The sequence below is a fragment of the Cystoisospora suis genome (assembly GCF_002600585.1).
Source record: "Cystoisospora suis strain Wien I chromosome Unknown contig_705, whole genome shotgun sequence".
NCBI classification, from domain to species: domain Eukaryota; phylum Apicomplexa; class Conoidasida; order Eucoccidiorida; family Sarcocystidae; genus Cystoisospora; species Cystoisospora suis.
In genome coordinates this window covers 125,029-146,344 of record NW_027153506.1, presented here as the reverse complement: position 1 = coordinate 146,344, position 21,316 = coordinate 125,029, and the positions used below count along the sequence as shown (strand labels likewise).

Below are 21,316 nucleotides of genomic sequence, written 5' to 3'. Positions count from 1 at the left end.
CCGGTTAGAGTATTCGCAGGTTCTGCCCGAAATCGATCAAAGCAAGGAGACCGGCGAACACGTCGGTGGCTTCTTATATAGAACGGAGGTGGTAGTGGGTTCACCCGCTCAGGCAGGGTGAAAAACCCTGTACTCCCGTGGCTCTTGACGAGACGACAGCGACACCAGTACAACAAGTTCGGAGACTGGCCACTTGTTCTTGGAGAGAAGCCTCTTGCGAGGACACTGTCGATCTCCACTGACTCTCTAGCTGCCCATCAGGTTCTACCAGTTACCCCAAAGTGTGATGGCGAAACAGACCCCATTCCCGGTCTCTGATCTGCTCAAGCCACACTTACTGGTAGACTATGCACGGTCCATAGAGGCGAGAAGAGAGCCCTTCTTACAGAGACCAGGACCGGGCCGTAGTACTAATTTTTTTCTGATGCAAGATTCGGTCTGTTGGGAACCGTGTTGGCGAGTCTAACCTAATCAAGTGTTGTATGTGGTGCATGTATAGGCTACTAAGCCGCGGAAGGCGAACGCGTCGTGGCCCAGCGGGTCTTTCGTACTGGAAGAAGTGGGTTCAGAGCTCTGCGAACGTTGTGGTTGACTATGCCCTGCCGAAAGTAGAAGCCAGGAGTGACGGCCGTTTTCACGGAGACCGCGACCGGACAATCGTACTGACTACTTTCCCAGGCTGGGTTCGGCGTCTCAGAAACTATACTGCCTAGTCTAATGTGAGTAGGAGTTGGCGGCCCACTCAGCGTCCGTGTGCTTGAAGCTATTGGGAAGTGAGTGCTCACCATTCGCGCGGCCCACGCAGACAAACCCAAAGCGCATAGCCTGATATCGGAACTGCGCCTCTTCGGGTGCGAGCGACGGCGCGACCATCGCGATCCGCCTGTCTACTCTGATTGAAACCTTGCTGAAGTGTTTCGAACTAAGCCCCTAAATAGCAGGCTTGGTACCGCATCATTCCTTAAAGAATGCTCGGCTCATTCACGTGGATTCCGTTTTCGAGATCACAGGAGTAGAACCTAAAGGCCGGATGCATTGTCGAACCCGTACAACCTACGAACTCGTGGGGGGGGGGGAAGCTCATGTTTTGAAGAAGACTGTCTTTCAGGAGCGCCGGGCACAACATGTGCGAAGACAAATTCCACAAGCGCTGGGTGTCGGCATACCAAGGACCGGCAGGAAGCGTTTTGCCCGGCGCTGGCGCCATTAGCCACGCCGTACCAGAGTAGAGGCCACCAGATCAGTTAGTTCAAATGATAGCAAATCTCTTATTGGTTACGTGTTTGGGCATCCTATGTCTTGTGGCGCGGAACGCTTCTCTTTTTGCACACGATCGGTAACAATCATGGGGCGCTCGAAAATTCACCCGCTTGTACGATCTCAGGCCGATTATCAGTCCGAATCGTCGCTGCTCTCGCTTGGTGCCCTAGGCCCTCGAAGCTGGAGGGTCGTCACAACGCTTCCTACAGAAATGCATATGCAGCTGACGTCCAGCCACAAAGAACTGAGACTGAAGGAGTAATCTTCTAGTCCATCATCGCCAGTCCGTTTCTCGGGACGCATGGGGCTTCTACGAGTGGTCTGCAAGGCAGAAGCACATTAACAGAAGACCTCGGACTCCGTTGTGAATATCAGAATAGTAGGGCCTACGACGTGTGCCCTATTCAGGACGTCAGCACAGTCCTTGGTATTCCCTCTGTTCACGAGTGTCCTGCATGCCTTCCCGGCAAGAGCTGCGTACCTGCGAGACGGCGTCCGACGCCTTCCGTCTCAATGCCTGCCCGGCCTTTGGCCAGAAATGATTTTCTTCGTTCTCTTTCTGATACAACGGGGTGCCCTTTAGAGGGCTCCTCTGTGCCTGGGCTGACCGTGCCAACTCCTTTGTCGTCTGGAGGAGTGAACGCAGGGCAGGACGAATATCCTGCGCAGCCAATCATACGGAAATCGCCCTCCGTGGGAAGTCTGGAGTAGTACATCCGGACCGCAATGAGCTGCTTCCACCCCCGAAAGAACTTGCTTCGCTGGATCGAGTGAAGCGTGCTGGCTCTGCCACATCTAGATATGCTCGCTCTGCGACGCCCACGCATGTTGGGGAGAGCTCGTGGACACCGACGGCTCGGCGAATCCCTGCCTATAAGCACGTTGTTTGGGATTTAAGTAACGTACCTGGGCTGTCCAGGCAAGAGAAACGTGGGGACGGAAAGGCTCGAGCATGGGCGGACCTCCGAATGTCCTCACCACTTCGTTAACGGCTTGCATCAAAGGGGACATCTGACCACATTCAGTCCGGACAGTTATGCTACTTGTTAAACCTGAAGGAGAGAAGTGAATCCAATGGTCGAGCGCAATAAGGCTTGCTTCCGCTCGCCGCGGCGCAGGGCGCGTGATGAGATTCTTCTTACCAGGCGAGACAGGTACACATCCGAAACAGAGAGAGCAGCAAAAAAACATGAATGGTCTTCATTGCTGAAAATATCGATCTCGCCCCGCGTTTCGACGATGAACCTGTACATAGCAAGATCGAGTACACACCTTGGACACATAAGTCCGGCCACAGTACCAAAGCGCTTGCAAACCGGAGAGCAAGCGTCCCTGTTTCGAAACCGTGATACCAGTGGCTACGGAAAGAGGGCTCTCAGGGTGGCCGCAGTGTTACAGGGTGCAGTTTTCTGCGCGAGTGCAGGAGACGTGACCAAGGTCGTTGACGAGACGCGATAGCTGTGCACCGCTATGGGGGTTCAGTCTCGCAGTCTGGGAACCCAGGCGAGCAGTGGGAACGTCGCCAGTGTCCCAGGACAGAAAGTCAGGATCCCATCACGTCGCCTGTGAAGGGCACGCCCGGCAATGCTTACGCCCTGAAGGACTGAAGCTTCTCGGAGATTTTCTTCAGGAATGGATCAATCAAGTGATACTGAAGCATAAAAGTCCGGCAAAGACTTAAGTGCAGGTCTGCTCCCATGTTGTCTGCTGGAGTACACAGAAGTTCCTTCCGCTTCTTCACAGATGGTCCGAAAGTCGGAATCATCTCGGTTAAGGACACTTGTTCGGCCCTCGCGAGGGAGAATAACTGTTTAACCGGCCCACCCTTTGGAAGGGTTTCCACTTTTTCAGTCGGGCTTGTTACAAGCTCCACCTCTTCGCTGATACGGCGGGCAAGCCGCTGACACGTGTCAGATTCTGACGGCGACTCCGGAGAGGTTATGCGGCCTTCCGAAACTGACTGATCTCGTCCTCGAAGATGTTCAAGGGTTGCCTGAGCTGCCTCAATGTGGCTCCTGAATTTTTTCGACGGCACTGGACGGTCAACGAAGAAAACAGGACATCTGTTCACAGTGACGGCCCTTATGCAAAGCAGCGTCCCTCTCATAGAGAGCCCCCTTCCGAGGTGAAAAGACCGGGATCACTGTTTGCGGTAAACACTCGCTTGCTCCGGCAGAGCGTAGTGAGAGTAGTTCTTAGAAGCTGAGCGTCTGACCTCGGCTAGATGTGGACACCGTGACAGATATGTTGCTGAAACTACACTTTGACATGGAGAGGCACTTGTGATTGGAACGGGTGCCTTTCGCACGCTAGAGGAGGAGCATCCCAAGGGGGACTAGCCGTGCTCAATAGAATAAACGGGGATCGACATTAGTGTAGCCACTCCAGACCAGAGAAATTCTCGCTTGACATGCACTGGTATGGAGCGCGCGCTTCAAACAATAGCTATAATCTATGCAGCCACGGACGGCGCGTCGTCAGACTGCTCTTCTTTGGTCCCCACCTACTCTTCGGGTTACCTGGAACGTAGACGAAGGTCGCGAAGTTGCCATCTATGTGGGGAATGTGCCTTTTTCGGCCCGTCCGCTGGGATTTTTCGACAGACAGATCTGGTGCAGGAAAAAGAAATAGCCCAAAGCACACCCGTTCAAAAAGAACCCAATCCGCAGAGCCGACCAAACACATCGTTCCTATCGGCCTACAAGCAAACTGTAATCTAAGCCTACCACGACGTGACAAGCAGTCTTGTTATTTCCCGGCAAGCCAGAACCAATCCGGGCGTCACTCGTTGTCCCGCGTTACATCAGGCAAGAAACGTAAGTAGCTGGGAACCCCCCAAACGCCAGTACCAGCCAGAGCTGAGGCTAAACGGCTCAACATGAAGAAATTGGTACGCAAGGCAAGAAATCTCGGGAACCGTCTCTAACTTCGAGCATGTCCGTGAACTCCCCACCCGGACCTGTGGGGCGTTCGGAGGTGCCAATCCCTTTTCTTTGAAACACAGTTCTCTTTTCGCCGTAACTATACGTATAGAGAGGTTGTTACATAGATAGCTAACCAGAGACTCTCTAAAAAATGCAGATACAGAATTGCATGGAATTCAGCCAAGTTTTTTCCACAGCTTCTGGTGTAACCGGATACGGCCGCATCAACGCCAAAGCGCACGGCGGACGGCTGGGCTAGTCAATCCAGACACCGACAAGTTGCGCGGCATCGCTGTTGAATGAGTCACGAAGGCGTCGTATCGACCGTGCACAGTCTGTCCCCATGCCCTACCGTCGCGGGCCATCGTTCCACGGGACTGCTTTTTCTGCCGGCAGGCGAGCGACACGGCTAAAGTACTCCACATATGGACGGAGCCACGGGACCCGGCGGTCGCTCTATGGGTCCTGGATGCGCACGGGGCGAGAGGACCAGCTTCAGCACGCCGCCCGCCACTCCGGCAAGCTCTTGTAGGTTCGGCACTTGGTTATCACAATCACAGGGAGGCCCCCGGCTCGTAGCCGGAACAGAACAGCTCTCAGAGAAAAACAAGTCAAGCGAGGCAAATGTCAGCAGTAAAATCCCCCCGGATCGCCACCCTCTGTCCTCTCCGTGAGCATCCAGTGAGGCGTCGGCTTCACCTTCTCAGAAGAAATCTAGACGAAATCCCTGGCGACGTCACATGGTGGGAACGGCGAGAATCACGGGAGGAAGGTGCGCCAAGAAGCTGGAGATGGTGCGGTCCCTTAAGGCACTCCTCGGGCCGCCTCCGCGTCTGCAAGAACACGCCCGGTGTGGACGAAGGACGAAGGCACTTGCGCCAGCAAACTTGGCAATCGGCTCGTCTATCCCCCAACACGAACGAAAAAGAGCCTGGGAACTCGATCCGAATGCTTGTGGCGCACCTGGCAGATGCGGCTTCCGAGTGCATGCAGGAGACCTCAACCAAACAGCCGCCGCCGGTTGGGGGCTGCCATTAGAGGTGAGAAAGATCTTCACACATTTCTCTTCGAGAACGATTTGACGGCACTAGAACGCGGGGTTGGGATTCGTTAGTTCTTTGTGTGTAGTAGTTTCATGTTACGCAGCGCCCACAGGTGGGATGACTCCAAAGGCAGAGACAGACCGTAGCCGAAATAGTTGCTGTCCCGTGGACGCGAGAACGTGCCCGAGATAACCAGTCCGGCAGGCAATATTTGGCTTCCAGTTGACTAGAAAGACCAGTCACTGTTGCAGCAAAAGCACATCTGCGTTTTAGGGCCGGGCTGGTGACGTTCTGCTATGCTTTGAGGTGCCGAAAGCAAAGCATTCGATGCCATATGTGCTCGCCAGAACGTGAAGCTCGCTCTCCGACGACTCACTCACCTTGGTAGCGTAGCCAGTAACGCTCTGCTCGACAAAGTCCTGGGTTCGGACTCGAACCCGCGTCCAGGAAGTCACCTGTAGAAGCATCGTGCGCTCAGTTACTACGTATCGTGATGCTGGATAATTGATGCCGTGTTAGAGTGGGTAAGGCGGGCCGTCATTGTTTGGAGTTGATATGACAGTAACTCAGAGGCGGGTGCCACTTTACCGAGGTGATCTGCACAACACAGGCACACAGCACCGGGTATGCAGTGGAAGTGCTGGCGCTTCGGCGTCGAGGTGGCACTAGCGGAGGAGGAGCAGCCCGCCGGAACGAAGTGCGGGCTAGTCAAAGGCTTATTTGGCTTTCCTCGCCTCCGTCCCCAGCAAGTCCCGAACGCCCGCGTGAGTGCTTACGCTGCAACATCCACGTCGGCATACTACCGGAGGAACGAGGACTTTGCAACAATTCCTTACATAGAATTCACCACGTTCTCAAGAGACTGCGCGTACTGCAAAGGGAACATGGTTTCCAGTGCTCTCAATTCTCCCAAGCACAGCAGCTTACATCTGTGAGCAGTTTCTTTGCCTCCTCAGCACTCAAGGGCTTTCTTAGCTCCTTCGTGTCTGGAGACCCAATATCGCCCGAAGTCGAAAGCACCACGTCCCGACGTGGAGATCACTTACTCGCTTTCGCGACCTCTTCCTTCTTTTCTGAAAGGCGCACTCGGGTAAGACACAAAAATTTGTAAGGCGTTTCATGTCCTTACCAAGGTATTGCTCTTCCGCCTCGTCAATGTCCCCTTCTCTGTCAGCCTCTTCTTCCTCACTTGCCTGTGCAGCCGTAAGGCAGTTGCAATCCGGACGAAGACCACAGACCCGCGTTCAACGAACGAACCTCAGCCTCGTCTTCCACTCCCTCGTTTTCCTCATCTGGTCCGGAGGTCAGATGAGATGCCATCACTGGAAGCATTCACTGGAGTATCGTCACCTTGTTGGACAAATCTTCCATGAGCGTGCTGGTGCCGGTTGATCTTCTGCTTTCGGCCGTTAATTTGCTTGAAGGAGCCGCAGCAATTGTTGTTCACAATGTTTACTCCTTTTGCTGGCAGGTCTTGTGCCCATCGATGTTCGACACCAGTACGACACCCGAACTCACTTGGCGAACCGGAAGGTGCAACACTTTCTTCAGCCTCTGGAGTGGCTGGCGGTGCTTCCGCAGGAGGGGTCGGGGCCTCCTCAACGCGGTCCATGACGACAGCTTTGTCTTCATCAGTTGGAATGTAATTTGCCGTCACTTCATTTTCTCCGGGTGTCTCAGCCTCCTCATCTGAGGTTAAGCAGTCCTAGTGCGGTGCAGTCGAGCCTAGTCGCAGTTCACACTTGCCTGCTTTGACTTGCTCTATCTTCTCCACCTCAGCTCCAAGGCCTTGGGGAAGGGCTTCCGGGGCCATCAAGTCATCAGCGCCCGCCGTTTCTGGCTCGATATGGTGGTCATCCAAACCGTGAGCGTACGCATTCTGGACTCCCTCCTAAACGGTTTCATGCTTGAGTTTTCTGGGACTGCCCACGGGTCAAGGCTGCGACACTGCTCACGGTGGACTCTACATTGTAGGGCGGTGCGGCGGCCCTGGCTGCAGATATCCACCGTAAAAGTTGTGTGAGTGACACTGGCAATCGCAAACATCAGTACCGCTGTCGGCAGAGAGACCTTCGTCTGCGGCTTCCGACGCCTCGGCTTCGTCTGGCAAAGGACACCGGGTCAGCGAGAGCCGTGAACACTCAAGACCAGCGTCACTCACCTTCCGCCACAGGGTACGCGCTCCTCCCCTTGAGCCTGCTAGCCTCAGATTGATGGAGGAAAGTGGTACTCACGCAGAGCACCAGGCACAGGACGACGGCCAGCTTCGCCATTCTTCAAAATCAGACTGCAAGAAAAAGTTGCTTGCCGGCTGTGACTGGAAAGTGGAACGTAAACATGCTGCCTCAGACCGACAGGGCTTACCCGTCGTGGCTTCGGTTCCGAGTGTATCTACACCTTAGCGGCAGACACTTTAGTGGCGGGGCGCGTGAGATGTGAGCACACACCGCTGCTCGATCTTCTGAGACGGACTGTGTATCAGTCCGGCTTCTTTTTGCTAATTGTCATCGGCACACGGGTACCGTCCCGAGCTGAGTGTCTGTGATTAGTACATCGCTTGGGCACTCGCCGCCCCCGTGGGCACCAGTTTTTTGCTTGCAGCTTTGAGGGCGGGTCTTCTTGTACGCAAACTCGTGTGTGTAACAAGGCGGACAGACCTGGAAATGCACGTTCAGACAAGCTACTGCAGGCGCTGGCACCAGACATCGCGAAGTAATGACAGCTTTGCGAAGCCACGGATTGCCTACAATAGCGTGGTTAACATTGCGATAGTGTAACCCAGCCGGCGAGAAGCTGTCTTCACTTGGTACCGGGCTTCCGCTGCTTGTTCTTCCTCCTATCATCCTTCTTTGTCCGCCCTCTGAGGAAACGATCTTTCAGCTCTTCTCGAGTCAGGGGTCGCATGTCGGGTTCTTCATCATCGGAATGTTCTCGGCTGCTTAGTCCGTCCATGGTAGACGGGAGCTTGATCTGCACCACACTGCTTCCAAACCCTGGCACTGATGCACAACCGGAAGAACGCTCGGCGGTGACGAACCCCGCAGATGCGTCGGGAGGGGCAAACCGGCGCAGGTATATTTCCACGATTGTGTCAGTCCTCTGCTCTATTGCTTGTAGGAAGGATAGCACGGTAGAGTCTGTCATGCCTTGGCTGACCCACAGCTCCTGGAAGAAAAGTTCTGGCCCGTTAAGCTTTTCGAAGACGCGGTGAATTCCGATCTTCAGTTCGCTGATTTTCTTTGATATGTTCTCATTTTTCTCCTCAAACATTTTGGTCTTTTTCTCTAGCAGAGCTGAACACGCCTCGAGCTCTTGTAAGACTTCTTGCTTTCTCTTGTCTGCCACGCTGCTACAAGACTGGAAATTATCTATGTCCCGTTGAAGTTGAGCAATCTGGGCTTCGGCTGCTTCAATGTCCGAGCTGAGTGCATTCACGTAGTTGAAGAGTGAGAAATTTTGTTCCTCGGCAGTTATAAAGGCCTCCAAAAGGTTATCAATGTTGGGCATTCCCGTAGCCTCCTGAATTTTAGCAAATGCTGCCTGGTAAGCTTCAATCTGCGAAGCTGCGGCGTCTGCGTTTGTCCCACTTCCTGCAATGCCCCAGGCGTCCGAGCTGCTCTGATTGTCCCCTTCACACGACTGGACCAGCCGTCTGGTGACCACCTGTTCTCTCTTTTTGGTTTGCTGTTTGAGTTGCTTAGTCTTCTGATAGATCTCGATGAGGCGGCCGAGCTCCGACCACTCCTTCTCGAAGTCTTTGTGCTCTTTTCCCGCTTGAGCTTTCAGCAGCGCAACCTGCTGACTCGCCTCGTCGCGGACCCTGTAGGCCGCGTTCGCCATGTCAATGACCTCAGCCATACTTCGCTTTTTCTCAAGTAAGTCCCGCTCCATCTTCCTGCATAGACTGTCGAAGGCAACGCGCTCGCGTCTCAGGTTGTTGATCTCTTCCTTGAGTTTCTTGTTGTACGCGACAGCTTCGCTATACCGCTGCATGCCCTTGTTCAACCGATTCTCCAGTATATATGTCTGTTTCGCTATCGACTCGCTGGAGACCACAGCACAGTAAACGCCTCCCATGGAGCCCATTCTTTCCCGGCATTTCATGACGCGGCCCTCCATCGCGCTCATCTTTGTCAAGAGCTCCTTCTCCTTTTTCTTCTCATCTTCTGTGTCGTGGATGAGGCTTGCACACTGCTCGTTCAGTGCCTGCATTCTAGAGCTCATGAGCGTGTTCTGCTGGCTGGAAACCGCCTCCCGGGTTTCCTGAAGTTCCTGTTTCATTTTTCTGTTTTCCCGAGAAAGCTTCTCTATCGCGCCGCGCTGGCGCCGGATTTGCGCCTGCGCCTCTTCGCTGTACGCTCTCGTGTCATTTTCGAGGACACGGAATTTTCGTTGCAGTTCCTGAATCTGGAGCTCTACTGGTATTTTCCGTGGGTTAGTCGCCATTCTGCAAGGCGAGCAAAGAGACGGGGGCAAGACGGACTGCGCATGCTCCCTGTCGGGGAATTCCTCGAGACAGCCCCGTTGCCGGTGAGGCGAAGAGGGGCGAAGCGGAAACGACTGGGCGGGCTGTCAAATAGAAGCGAGGGATACGACTCAAATGACCCATCGGGTTGACGGGGGCAGGGCCCGATCTGTGTGCAGAGACGGAGAAGTGTCCGCAAATTTGGTGTAGTCTATCCATTATATTTTTTGGGGATTTTTACGGCCTGAGCCTACATCTGGATTTACCCCACAACGCTTCTTCCGACTTTCAGTCATGGCCTACGAAAACAATTGGCGTTGCCGTCTTGCCTGCATCGCATAGCTCGAGGCGGCACGACAAGATGCGTTTATCGGTGACTTTCTGTACACAATCCTTCCTACATCAGCCCTGACCGGGCAGCACGCCCCACATGCTGTGCTTGGTGTGGGGGACTGTCTACCACTATGGTCGTTCAGAAGCGCGATCCCAGCGGCATGCCGGCTGCCGGGCTTGCGACAATGGTCGCATCCCGCCAGAAAGCTGTTCAAGGACGCCGACTCTTTGGTGGCAATACCCAGGGAGCCTCTCATTTTGGTGGGTCGACGGCGCAGCTTCAGTCGCTGAACTCCCTGGAGGCTAGCCGTGATGAACATCGGAGCGCGAAAGGTGGCGTGTTGAATCACAGCAACTCCAGCAGAGAGATGCACATGTGTCTCGAGCCAGATATTTACGCGGACTCTTGTTTACCCCAACCATTCTCGGGCAAAGGCAGCGGTCATATCGCTTTTCTCGGGAGTATCCGGAATCATAACATACTTCACCATGACGCAGGCGGGGCGGCTCCGGCGTGTAAATCAGGAACCCGGCCCTGCGTCCGCCTCCAGCCGTCTAGCACTGTGGACACACACTACCGCATCTTCGAAACGGAGCCTCCTGCAGGGAAAGTTCGGGTAAGGGGTAATGTAGCCATGGAACTGTTCAAGAGGAATAGTTCCGCTTCTCACGAAAAAGAGGTGAAGCACTGCCGCAAAAATCGGCAACCAGCTGATCACGACTACATCATAAACCAGTGGTATCCTGTTGACACAGGGAGGTCCGGCAACAGCCATCTGACAGCCTTCCTGTGTCCTGACAACGTCAACAGAGTGACAACCGACTTTCTGACTTGGAGAGGCCCCCGCTCTCGGGCAGAAGCGAGTGAAAAGTACGCAATCAAGCACGTTGCACATCCAACCGGTGCTCAGGGGCTGTTAACATGGACTACACCGGACAGCGCGACGAGCAGTTATGTGAACGATTGCAGGTCGAGACTGGACATGTCGACTGGGTTACCGGGAAGATCTCCATTCCGCATTGCCTCGGCCCGGAAACTCGCGGACTTTACAGGCAACAGTATTTTCACTCCGCGAGCAGACGGGTGTCTCCAGCCTCTCTTGTTCAGAAACAAGACATGACTTATGCTAGTCGTACGGCTCGAGCTCCGCTTTGTTACTTCACGACATCAAGAAAGGCGTTCGAAGCACCGCGCTCCAGCATACGGAACGTGCACAGCCTGTGTGCTACTTGTGGTCGGCCACACTGGGATGGCACACGGCCAGACCAGAATCGACGAAACTGTCCTGTGGTAGCCCGGCCTGTGAAAGGAATCGCTTCTGAAACCCGACCACGTCTCAGGCCGGCTCCGACGCGGAGTGAGCCCGAGTGGTCGAGGCTTGATGGCCGTTCGATTCAAACGTCGAGTTCGAGCGAGGCCCAAGTCACTCACCCAAACCACGGGTAGTATACACGAAGGTCAGAGGGAAAGTTTACACGGTTGCGGTCGAGATAGTTGCTGTCTCGGATTAGCGATCGGACTAAGGTGCCAGAGGGCAACCCAGTACAGCCCTGTACTTCCTACGGGGCCATAACGGGGTGTTTCGCCCGCAGCGTGTACACAGTCGCACGTGGGTGTGGACTTCGAGCCCGTGGCAAGGTTGTGGGAACTGAGTCTAAGCCGTCGTGGCCATGTGTTGTGTAAGGGCTCCGAGAATCACCGAACTGGAAGCCCCTATACCAAGTGAAGCATTCACGGGGCGTGGCCGGGACGAAACAGCGGTTGCTGTGGGCGACAGCGTGGGGAAGCGCGCTCGGTTGAACAACTGTGATGGCCGGGGAAGAGAAAAACCCGTTTGCTTGCGCACGATATTTGTGCGGGGCGCCCCCGTCGCACTGTGCCCATCCAGCTTGCCCTTTTCCCGCTGATGTTCTAGTTGGGCCACCTTGCACCACAACGGATATATACCCTGAACGGTGCATGGTCTCCAACCATTCTTCTTCTCCCCATCCATACAGAACAGATTTGCGGTTGGCATCTGTTGACCGTTTCAACCATACAGACGGGGTGACACCCTCGAACACACGGCATGCTTCAGCTTGGCGCCAGGCAGCAGCTTTGATATTGCTATGACACCATGGTGCACCTCAGCCGGCGCAGTCATTACTTTCCACCCTCTCCTCGTACATGTCGAGCAGTGAACAGCTTCGCCCTCTTCACACTGCTTGCTGCAGTCTTACTTTGAAAGCTCCTCTCGCGCTCCAGGAGACGAAGGACGCTGCCTGTCTCCCGCCACACGATTGCCTGCCCGGTTGTTGGCAGGAGTTGGGCAGTTCCAGGCATGAATATGGAAGGTGTGTTGGGACTACTACACAGGTCTGATGGCAGCGTTAGCGACAGCGGCGCTCTCAGGCAGTTGCATGCCTGACCCACGCCACAAAGTAGTGACACTCGGAGCCGGGTTCGTCCACACGGCATCACTTCGTCGTAGCATCCATCAACCGTAAAGGATCGATCCTGGCAAGCGAAGTGCGGGAGCAACTCTCTCGCACTAAGATGCTCTGCTTCGTTTTGACGAAGTCCGAGGCGAGCACACCGATGCGAGGTCAGCGCAGTTTCATTGTCGAAATGGCTACCCGGTGGCACGCAGAGTGAGGTACCACGGCCGGAAGAGCGGCCGATGGTAACCCAGCCAGTGGACTGAAAAAAAAGATTCTGTGGCACAGCAACCGATATGCTTGTGCACGATTGCCGTCAGACTCAGGCACCCGGTATTGGAACAAGGACAGCCGGGGAACGGAGCAGTGACGTGGCCACACTACATAGGTCTACGCTGTATTCTCAGTCGCACGCTGGAGCCCGGTGAACCAGACGGAAGGGTGACACTGTGGTAGGGAGAAAAAGACGGATGCTCGGTTTGCAGCGCACTGTGCTCAGACCGGCAAAGGACGATTGATAGTCGTCGCGAAATCCCTAGAAAAAATGGACTTTGACAAGGCACTAGCTGCGCCAGAGGGCGCGCGCGGGTCATCGCACAGTGTCACCTCACGTTAGCCCGATATTACTTCGTGGAACTTCTCTCATATCCGTCCTCTTCGGGTCACCCCTGCGGAAGGACGTACAAATGATCTTTCCCGGGACATGGAGCTGTTTGGTGTGCCCATGGTCAGCTGGCCGAAGTACTGCGCATTCTGATCCATTGCGTCCTCTAGGAACACAGGCTCTGAGACGAGAGGCAGGAAAGCATAACACAATCTTGCGTCTCGACATGGCAGAGGACGCGTCGGGCACATGGCGACACTTGATCGAACCACCGTCAAAACAGACTCCCTCAAACGGCAGAGTGAGAGTTACTCCACACCGTGTGCCCTTCTCGAGCGGAGGCCCACAACCAGCTAACAAAAAAGGAGACACAGGACAGTTTCAGAGAATCCATGGGCCCCCGAGAAGAAAAGATAACGCTAGCAGGCCATAGCCGTTCGGAAAACCTCTCATAAATACTAAACTGAAGCGAGGTAGTCTAATGCACGGTCTACGACAGAGGCAAGAATGAGCAACACAATAGACCACTAAAGCTGGTGCTCGAAACAAGTTCGGGCCCCGAAAGAAAAAGGTAAGAACAGTGTGCGCGGAAAACTGCATTGAACGATCAGACCTTTGGTCACCGTCAAAACCTGTTGATACCGCACAGGAGTCGAGCATCCCACAACGGCGACTCTGGGGTTCACTCGGAACAGTCCGGTTGGGAACTTCCAACACCCGCATGCGAAGCCGGGCCGCGGGTTCCTGTTCGCAGGCGATGAAGAAACCTCACGAACTCAGGACCACAATTTTTGTCTTGCAGAAAAGGAAAAGCGCCTACAGATCCCCCCACCGTGGCAATACTGTCCTTACCTTCCCATTCCGGGTCTACTGCCGGGGGAATCGGGAGGGCCCACTGCCACCAATGTGGACCGAAGACGTCTGTTACATGCCGGAGGAATGCCGTCTGAGAACGCCATCCGGAAAAGAACAAACCGAATCGCAACACGTGGAGCGAGGTTCGCAGGCAACTGCCGTGGCATATTAGGTTGGCAGGCAGCGCTCCTCCAACACTGAACAACCAGCTACCAGCAGCTTGACTCTGCACGAGCATAACTGTAGCAGGAGGTGCCCCGGTCACAGACAAGTACTTCCGGCGCGGAACCAAGCTTGGCTACAACTTGATTTTCAGCTAACCCCCTCCTGCAGGACTGCAGCACTCTGAACCGGATTAACCAAGCTCGTCTGTACGGGCCGACAGAACGGTAAACCAGCGCTACGCGCTGCCTACTCGAAGTGACTTGCGCAGACAGCGAGGACATCTCTTAACAGAACGAGGCTGCGCAAACGCGAAACCCCTGCATGACTCTCTGCAGACGTCGTGGAAATCCTTCTTGCCCCTTGTTAGTGGAGGTAGTTGGCTAGTGCCGCAGATGTGGCCGTCCTGGAAGTAGCTCTTACACCCAACCAGCGGACCAAACCCAAACACGAGGTTCCAGAACTTTTTTTTACATTTGAGCAGATTCAAAGATCTGCCCTCTGCTCACCGGTGACTGGGACCATACACAACACCGCCCCGCGATTCGACTTTTCTGGAATAAAAAAGCAACTCAATAAACGATCAAGGGGCCACTCGTCCTCCAAACGAAGTCAGCACACGCCATATTGAACTCAATGTGAATCGTAAGACAAAAAAAACTTACTCTGGCGCCATGTGTATTTTTGTAAGTCTCCACAAGAGTTGTATTGGTTTCAAGCGCTTCCCATTGTTCCGACAGAAAATCCTGCAAGTGGCAAAAACGAGCAAGTCTGTCTGGAGACGCGCGTTCCTGCACCCGCACCCGAATTGATGGAAGGAGCGCTGCCCTTATCGGGTGGATATGAAGAGAAACAGACATCAGAGATGAGCTTCATCAGTCTCTCGTGTCGCCCGGCTCACAGCCTCAAACAACACAAGAAAGCAGTACCGACGGCTTCAGCGGACTAAACCCATCAGCGAGTCTTGAAGACTGCAGTATATCTTCTGCGGCGCAAACGAGAGAACGACCGACCTCACGTCCCGTCCTGCCTCCAAAGTGAAACTCTCCCCCCGCCAACTGCCCCCAGGAAAGTCATCCCTAACAAAACAGCAAAGATCAGGGCACTACCGCGATACGATACGCCCCACGTGGCAAAGAACAAACATCAGGTATATACGGGGATATACCGACCAGTCCAGTTTTAAAAAGAACCTTGAAATCGTGATGTGCGAGGACAGGACGTTCTTTGTAAAAGAAGTCTATGTGAAAATCAAACACGCTTCAAGTCCGCCCACGGCTATGGAGGGAAATCAATAATAGGGTGTTTTTTAGTCTTGGCATTCTTGTCGATGAAGAGCCGCACGTCCCGCTCTCCACGCCCTCCACTAGACAGCTGAGCGAAGCAGCAGACGACACGACTACTAGTAACACCACACCGATGACTGAGCAGAAACGACTGAGCGGAACAACAGCCAAAAACCTACTCGCGTCCTCCAACACCAACAGCGTCCCTGCACGTAGTCTCTCTTCCTCACATCCCGCCGCGGCACTTCGTCCCACTAATAAATGGTGCTTACCAACGCCATGGCGAGGAAAAAAATTATAACGAGGAAGCAAACAACCACCGAACTAAGAACAACCCACGGCGGTGCCGCAGCAGCCACGTTCTCCCGTACAACCTGGCAATCAGAACACCCCAAAAGAAAGCCACGATGAACTAAGCTCTGCACAGCTGATCCCTCGTACAGTATCGGAAAAACCCAAATCCGACGACGCTTCACTGCTTCGACATATATCCGCACGTACACAGTACGATCGACGTCGCGACGGCTGGCAGAACTACGAACACTTGTAAGCTGCTCATGACCCCAACAAGACGTGGGTGCCAGAAAGGCTCCGCTCAAAAAAAAGCGCATCACACAACTATCTGGCTTCTGTTTCACTCCGACTAAATGAGAGACATTCCACAGATGGAGAACCGCCTCCCAGAATGAAGTACTCAGGGGACACGTACCGCTCGTTCAGGACCGGATAACCAGAACCACCGGAAAGCTCCCAAAGCGACGATGACGAGATTGGTGGCGCATGCACAGCCTGGCAGCCGTACACGTCACAAAAAGCAACATACCCGAATAATCCTTCGGTCATCACTTGGTGTGCTCGAATAAATCCACCCATGGTAGTAGACACACACCCGCGTAGTATCGCGCGAGACAGACTCACGTTCATGGAGCTGCAGTTCGACGCATGCGTGTACCGCGTTCGGTGAGGTGTCTCTTTCTACACAGACATTCGGTAGCGAAGTGTGGCACTGAAGGAGCTCCGCTGACGACAACACTGACGCGGTTCACTACAACGCAGCCCGCAGATGGTGTTCTCTCCCCACCGTATCTCGGTGAGTGTGCGCTGATGAAACTGCATGCACAAAAGCTTCTCCGACACGGCAGCGGATGCACGTCTGAAAGACTGGAAAGGAAGAACAAAACAAGCTCGAGTAGCCCTCGGCCTGTCATCTAAAGGCATAGACACGGAGAACTGATTCCCGAAAAATAGCCAAAAGCCTCGCATGTTATGTCCACCGGTGTCTGCGCACGCCACACCCGTGAATATGCACCGCACGACAAAAACATGCTGCCGAACACCAGGAAGCTACACGCTGACCTCCCCTGAGTACCAACACTTCCTGATTCAGAAGCACCCGACAACGACTTTGGGCTTCAGTAGTTCTCTCGCTCAATCCAAGCACGGTGTCTATAGCATACTCCGACACGTGTAGCGGCACGTACTCAGCAACACATCCAAGAGGGAAGAGTCATCAACCGTTAGTTCCGACATCGGAAAGCCGAACAGAAGTGCAGACCTGGATGTGAATCCTGGGTACCTTGGAAAATTTCAGATTGTCAAGGTAAACCAGCGCGATCCAATTTCAGGTCTGCACTGTTCTTCTTCTGATATCAGTACCAACGGCTGATAGCTCTTGTGACACTTAGAACCCTAGGGGCGCTTGGAATTCTAAAGGGCTGCCGAAAAACGCCAAGCCAACAGCTACGGATAAGGCGCGCCAGTCAGATATGTTGTGGCTGTATCACTCGACCTCAGCACAGTGTGAGACACACGATGACTTTCGCCTGCCGAAACTAACTCACTGATGTAGATGAGAAAAAGAATGAAAAACTTCTGATTCAGCAGTCCGACACAGTTGTTGATCCAAGGGCAATGATGATCCATTCGGAGAATGCACCTGTGGTCAACGACACACCGCGGTGGAGACACGAAGCCTGGAGTACTCATAAGTGCTCCAATCTGCAATGTGAACATAAACCCGCGAAACACCACACCGTACAGGATCGTTTAGTGCCGCGGGTGAGCGCAAGAGTGCCAGAAAAGCTTGACAGCACAGAGCACTCCAACTTGTGAATGACCAAGGAAGGATCAGTCCGACGCAACCCTTCCTCTGCATCATGCTTCCCTGCAGGACACTCAGGAGTTGAGATTATTTCCCCCTGCGCTCCCCCAGCTTCTGCGAAGCTGCTTGCTGGGCGTGCACGGATTGAAGCATATTCCGGACCATCGATTCCATCTACTGCCACCCGCTGCTGTCCTTAACCGTGGACGGTGTGTCTCGCTCATGACCCGCAACGCCTGTCACATAATCTTGATCAGCCCGAGAAAGGCAACCAAACTAACGCACGAGTTGCACTTTGACGGACCGACGAGCTGAAGTGGGATAGAATGTAAGTACTGGCGTCCTGGTTCTCCTGCATGCGTCCCCTTCTTCAGCACTTCACAAGAAGGGTTCCTCGGCGACGCGACTCACTCTTTGCAAACCTTGCAGTGATGAGCTCGTGGAGGTTTCCAGCGGTCGCGACACTTCGAACACCGCGCTGCCCCGTACGGCAAGCGCGGTGGGACCTCAGCCTGAGCACAGAGTACACACGGCAATAACGGAAGACCCTCTAGAGGTCAAGAACAGGCCATTCATCGCACATCGGAACGCGCAAAAGGAAACCTAGTGATAGACCAGGACACTAGAGAGACAGTTCGCATGGCCCCACACTATACTGTTCTCGCGACGAGAACCAACGGGCGACCAGACGTCACTTGTACCAGAGGCACAGCGTCTCCACCGAACAAAGCAACCTTTCGTCGGGCGCCTTCAGACAATTAGAAAACCCTTTCTTCGTACGAGACCAAATCAAGTCGTATGCTGCTGCCTACGGTCTGGATCCGGCTCTGCAGTTTGGTGTGCGTACAGTCGCATGTGAGTGTGCGTTCTTTTTCAGCGAGAGACAAGAACCAGCCCTCCCAAACATAAATCCACCAAAACTGCCTCTACTTGCTTTGTATTGAAAGAAGACAGTGTGCTGGGATGCAGTCACTATGGGCGTACCGGCGCATGCTTGGTGGAGCCGGGATCGCTGAAAACCGCAAGGAGATGGGCGGCCAGAGCCAAGACTATGGAGAGCTCGTACAGGATAAGTAAGAACAAACCCAATCCTGTGTACGCTGGAACACCGCAGCCGCATCACGAAGTCATATGCTGTCGCTGAATCCCATGAAACACCTTCAAAGGTTTATAGCAGGACTCCAACCTAACATCAAGCACACTCACTACAACTATCTGTCTCTTTCTCCTGAGTCTTCGCCTCTCCCCCTGACAGACATCTCAAGCTGGATGCGAGAAACCCGACACCAGTTCACTTGGTTACCACTTCGGAAATAACCACACCGAGTGCAAGCCAGCATGCGATTCGTGGACTCCCAGCAAACCGTCTATTCAAAAAAAACTGCACGAAGCTTGCCCCGCGAATTCACTGGTTCCGGATTGAAAGGAAATCGCACTGCTCTCATGCACCGCAAACAAGAACACGACCGTCCCTTTCATACCCTCTCTCCGCCTTCATTGCATCAAGTGAGGGACTCAATACAAGGAGGCTTGCAAAAGAGTTGATGCTTCTTGAGCCTAAAAACCTATCATTTGTACAGTTCTCGGTGACGCCACAAACAGAGCATGGTTAGACGGCGACACCTTACCCTCATGCGACAGTTTTACATCACACACTGGCGTAGTCCCGAGGTCCCCCCCCCCCAAGATTTCAGAGGCCACCGACCGTCATGCTGGGAACTCGGACTCCGGACACGCACAACCGAAGTGAAGACCGAGCCTCCCTGAGCAGCTGTCCCTGCACCAACGTTTTCCGCTTATTCGACGCTACGTGCAGAAATAAACTGCTCTCTAATAGTCCGTGCCGACCCCAGTCCAGTATACCCGACAAGCGCCGTGTTGAAACAAAAGGTACGCAGTGCCGAAGGGGACGCGGACATACTAGTCTCACATTCTCACAGGAATGCATGTGCGCGGCTGCCTGAGGTTCTGGATTTCCACAGTGCGCCCCAGGAGCATGGAACCACTGTTGGCATGAGCCGTCAGCTCTTTGGAGAAAAAGGAAAGGACTCTTCTTAAGTGCCTTTGACTCACTGTGACAACAGCCATGACTAACTACTATTTATCTGTAACGCCGGGCTCCGGCGGGTTATAAGCGTGAAACCAGGGAGAGAAAAACCAACACGGAGAAGACCGCCACCTTCAGTATCGTTTCCACCTGCCAACAATCTGATAAAACGCGAACGTGCAATATACTCTCCTGGGTACCTGGCTACAAGGGGTCCCTGCATATCCGAAGCCCCGTCCCAACTCCGCAGCGACGCGCGACACACTGTGTATAGCCAGACTCGAAGGCTCACTCATCTCCTGCATCCTTACTTCCGCTTTTCGGAGACCTTTCTGGGGTCTGACCTAGCAAACTCCAAAACCACGAACTTGCCTCAGACGCCCCCGGAGGATCTATGAAGGTGAAGAGCGGCTGCAGGACGAAGCGGACCGTGATTCCGTTGGCGACGACCGCGCACACCCAAACCAAAATGGACAACACAATACCAAGAGGGTTGCAAACGACGCGCATGACGACGGTGACTAACTGCCCGTTCGGTCCGCGACAAGCAACACGTAGAGTCTCTGCGCACCCTTCTTACACGAGGGGCGCGATCGAGCAGGAATCGCCTGGTTTGAAAACAAGCGACGAGTGGGCTGTCCGCTCCTGCCGAAGTGATAGTAGGTAGAGATCATAGGGAGAGAGGGGAACAAAGTTAGAAGCTGAAAAGCGTATCCGAGAACCGTAGCAACTGCCACGAGGAAACAAAGGAGCGCTACGTGTTTCAGATAGAGCCCGCAACGACCGAGCTCGACTGCGCTACTTGGACTCTTCGAGAAGCCAGAGTCAACCGGACGACAGTCGCCTTGAAACAACGGCGCTCATACGATGGTGTTGAGAAAGGCCTGGGTCGACGGAAGGAAGTAAAGCTACGCATGTCAATCAGCGTATGTCGACCTAGTCAGGTCATGACCAGCTGGCGAAAGGCAGAAGCTCCGACGCAGGGGATACAAAGCTTCGTCGGGTCTTCCGATTTAACGTGTCATAGCAAAACTTGGACAAAAGGACTAGCGCGTCACCGGAGCGAGGGCATCCCCTTAGGAAACCGAAGCAATCCCCAGCGCAGCAGAGCGGGCGAGCCAACTGCAACGCAATGAGACAACAGACGGGACGTGATGGCGGTGCTTCTCCAAAAAGAAATGAAACAACAGAGCGTCTTATCCAACTCTCTGAGTCCTCTGTCCGGCATTACCCAGCTGCTCGAGAACACCAGGAACGCCGTCCCCGTACTGAACGCGTCCTAGTTCGTGCGAGACCATCGGCCGGGGAACGCCTGCATCAGACTAAATCACGACGGATCCCCAGCTGGTAACCAGGTTCATCGGCGAGCCAACACGGAACGTGCGGACATCGTCAAGTAACCAAAGAAACGCTGGGACGACGCAAAGGAGTCACACGCACCGCCGTGCTCTGACCGGACACGAAGCGCGAGCACGATGCCGAAGACTGGAGTTTGGAGCGCAAGGGAGTCCGGAGGGAAGAGCACCTCGGCGGCGAACCGTCCGGAGGCTGGTGGAGTCCCTGAAAGAAAAACGAGGCGTTCACGCCTCTTCGCGACGCAGATCAGCGGGGCGAGCCTGCACAGCCAAGATGCGGTACCAGGTCGCAATAATTTTACTTTCTAGCGTCGTCCTGTGCCACTCCGTCAGGCCCACGTGACAATGACCTCGATCACCATTGGGCTGGGATTGCAATTTTCGAACAGTTGAAGTTAGTTTGCGATGCCCTGGCGCAGCTGGCACTACATTCTGAACCCTCCAGACACTACAGCTGTTTCTG

The 21,316-nt window shown here is 54.2% G+C and overlaps 1 protein-coding gene across 1 annotated transcript; it reads right to left on the bottom strand.

Moving 5' to 3' along the window:
* Nucleotides 1-1,067: 1,067 nt before the first annotated feature.
* On the bottom strand, nucleotides 1,068-21,296 carry CSUI_001766 (outer dynein arm docking complex protein oda1). Its single transcript, XM_068061971.1, has 16 exons — nucleotides 19,810-21,296; nucleotides 18,436-18,551; nucleotides 17,863-17,963; nucleotides 17,192-17,286; nucleotides 16,060-16,139; nucleotides 15,623-15,724; nucleotides 14,730-14,810; nucleotides 13,900-13,993; nucleotides 6,155-13,228; nucleotides 4,537-5,824; nucleotides 3,780-3,869; nucleotides 2,853-3,294; nucleotides 2,403-2,505; nucleotides 2,167-2,312; nucleotides 1,742-1,921; nucleotides 1,068-1,581 (listed from the first exon to the last, which is right to left on the bottom strand). Exon 9 carries the CDS (start codon nucleotides 9,671-9,673, stop codon nucleotides 8,027-8,029), a length of 1,647 nt encoding a protein of 548 aa, XP_067926067.1. The 5' UTR covers nucleotides 9,674-13,228; nucleotides 13,900-13,993; nucleotides 14,730-14,810; nucleotides 15,623-15,724; nucleotides 16,060-16,139; nucleotides 17,192-17,286; nucleotides 17,863-17,963; nucleotides 18,436-18,551; nucleotides 19,810-21,296; the 3' UTR covers nucleotides 1,068-1,581; nucleotides 1,742-1,921; nucleotides 2,167-2,312; nucleotides 2,403-2,505; nucleotides 2,853-3,294; nucleotides 3,780-3,869; nucleotides 4,537-5,824; nucleotides 6,155-8,026.
* Between the last annotated feature and the right edge of the window lie 20 nt (nucleotides 21,297-21,316).

Coding starts and splice junctions, on each gene's coding strand:
- CSUI_001766 (XM_068061971.1), bottom strand. CDS start 9,673: ATGGCGACTAACCCACGGAAAATACCAGTAGAGCTCCAGATTCAGGAA.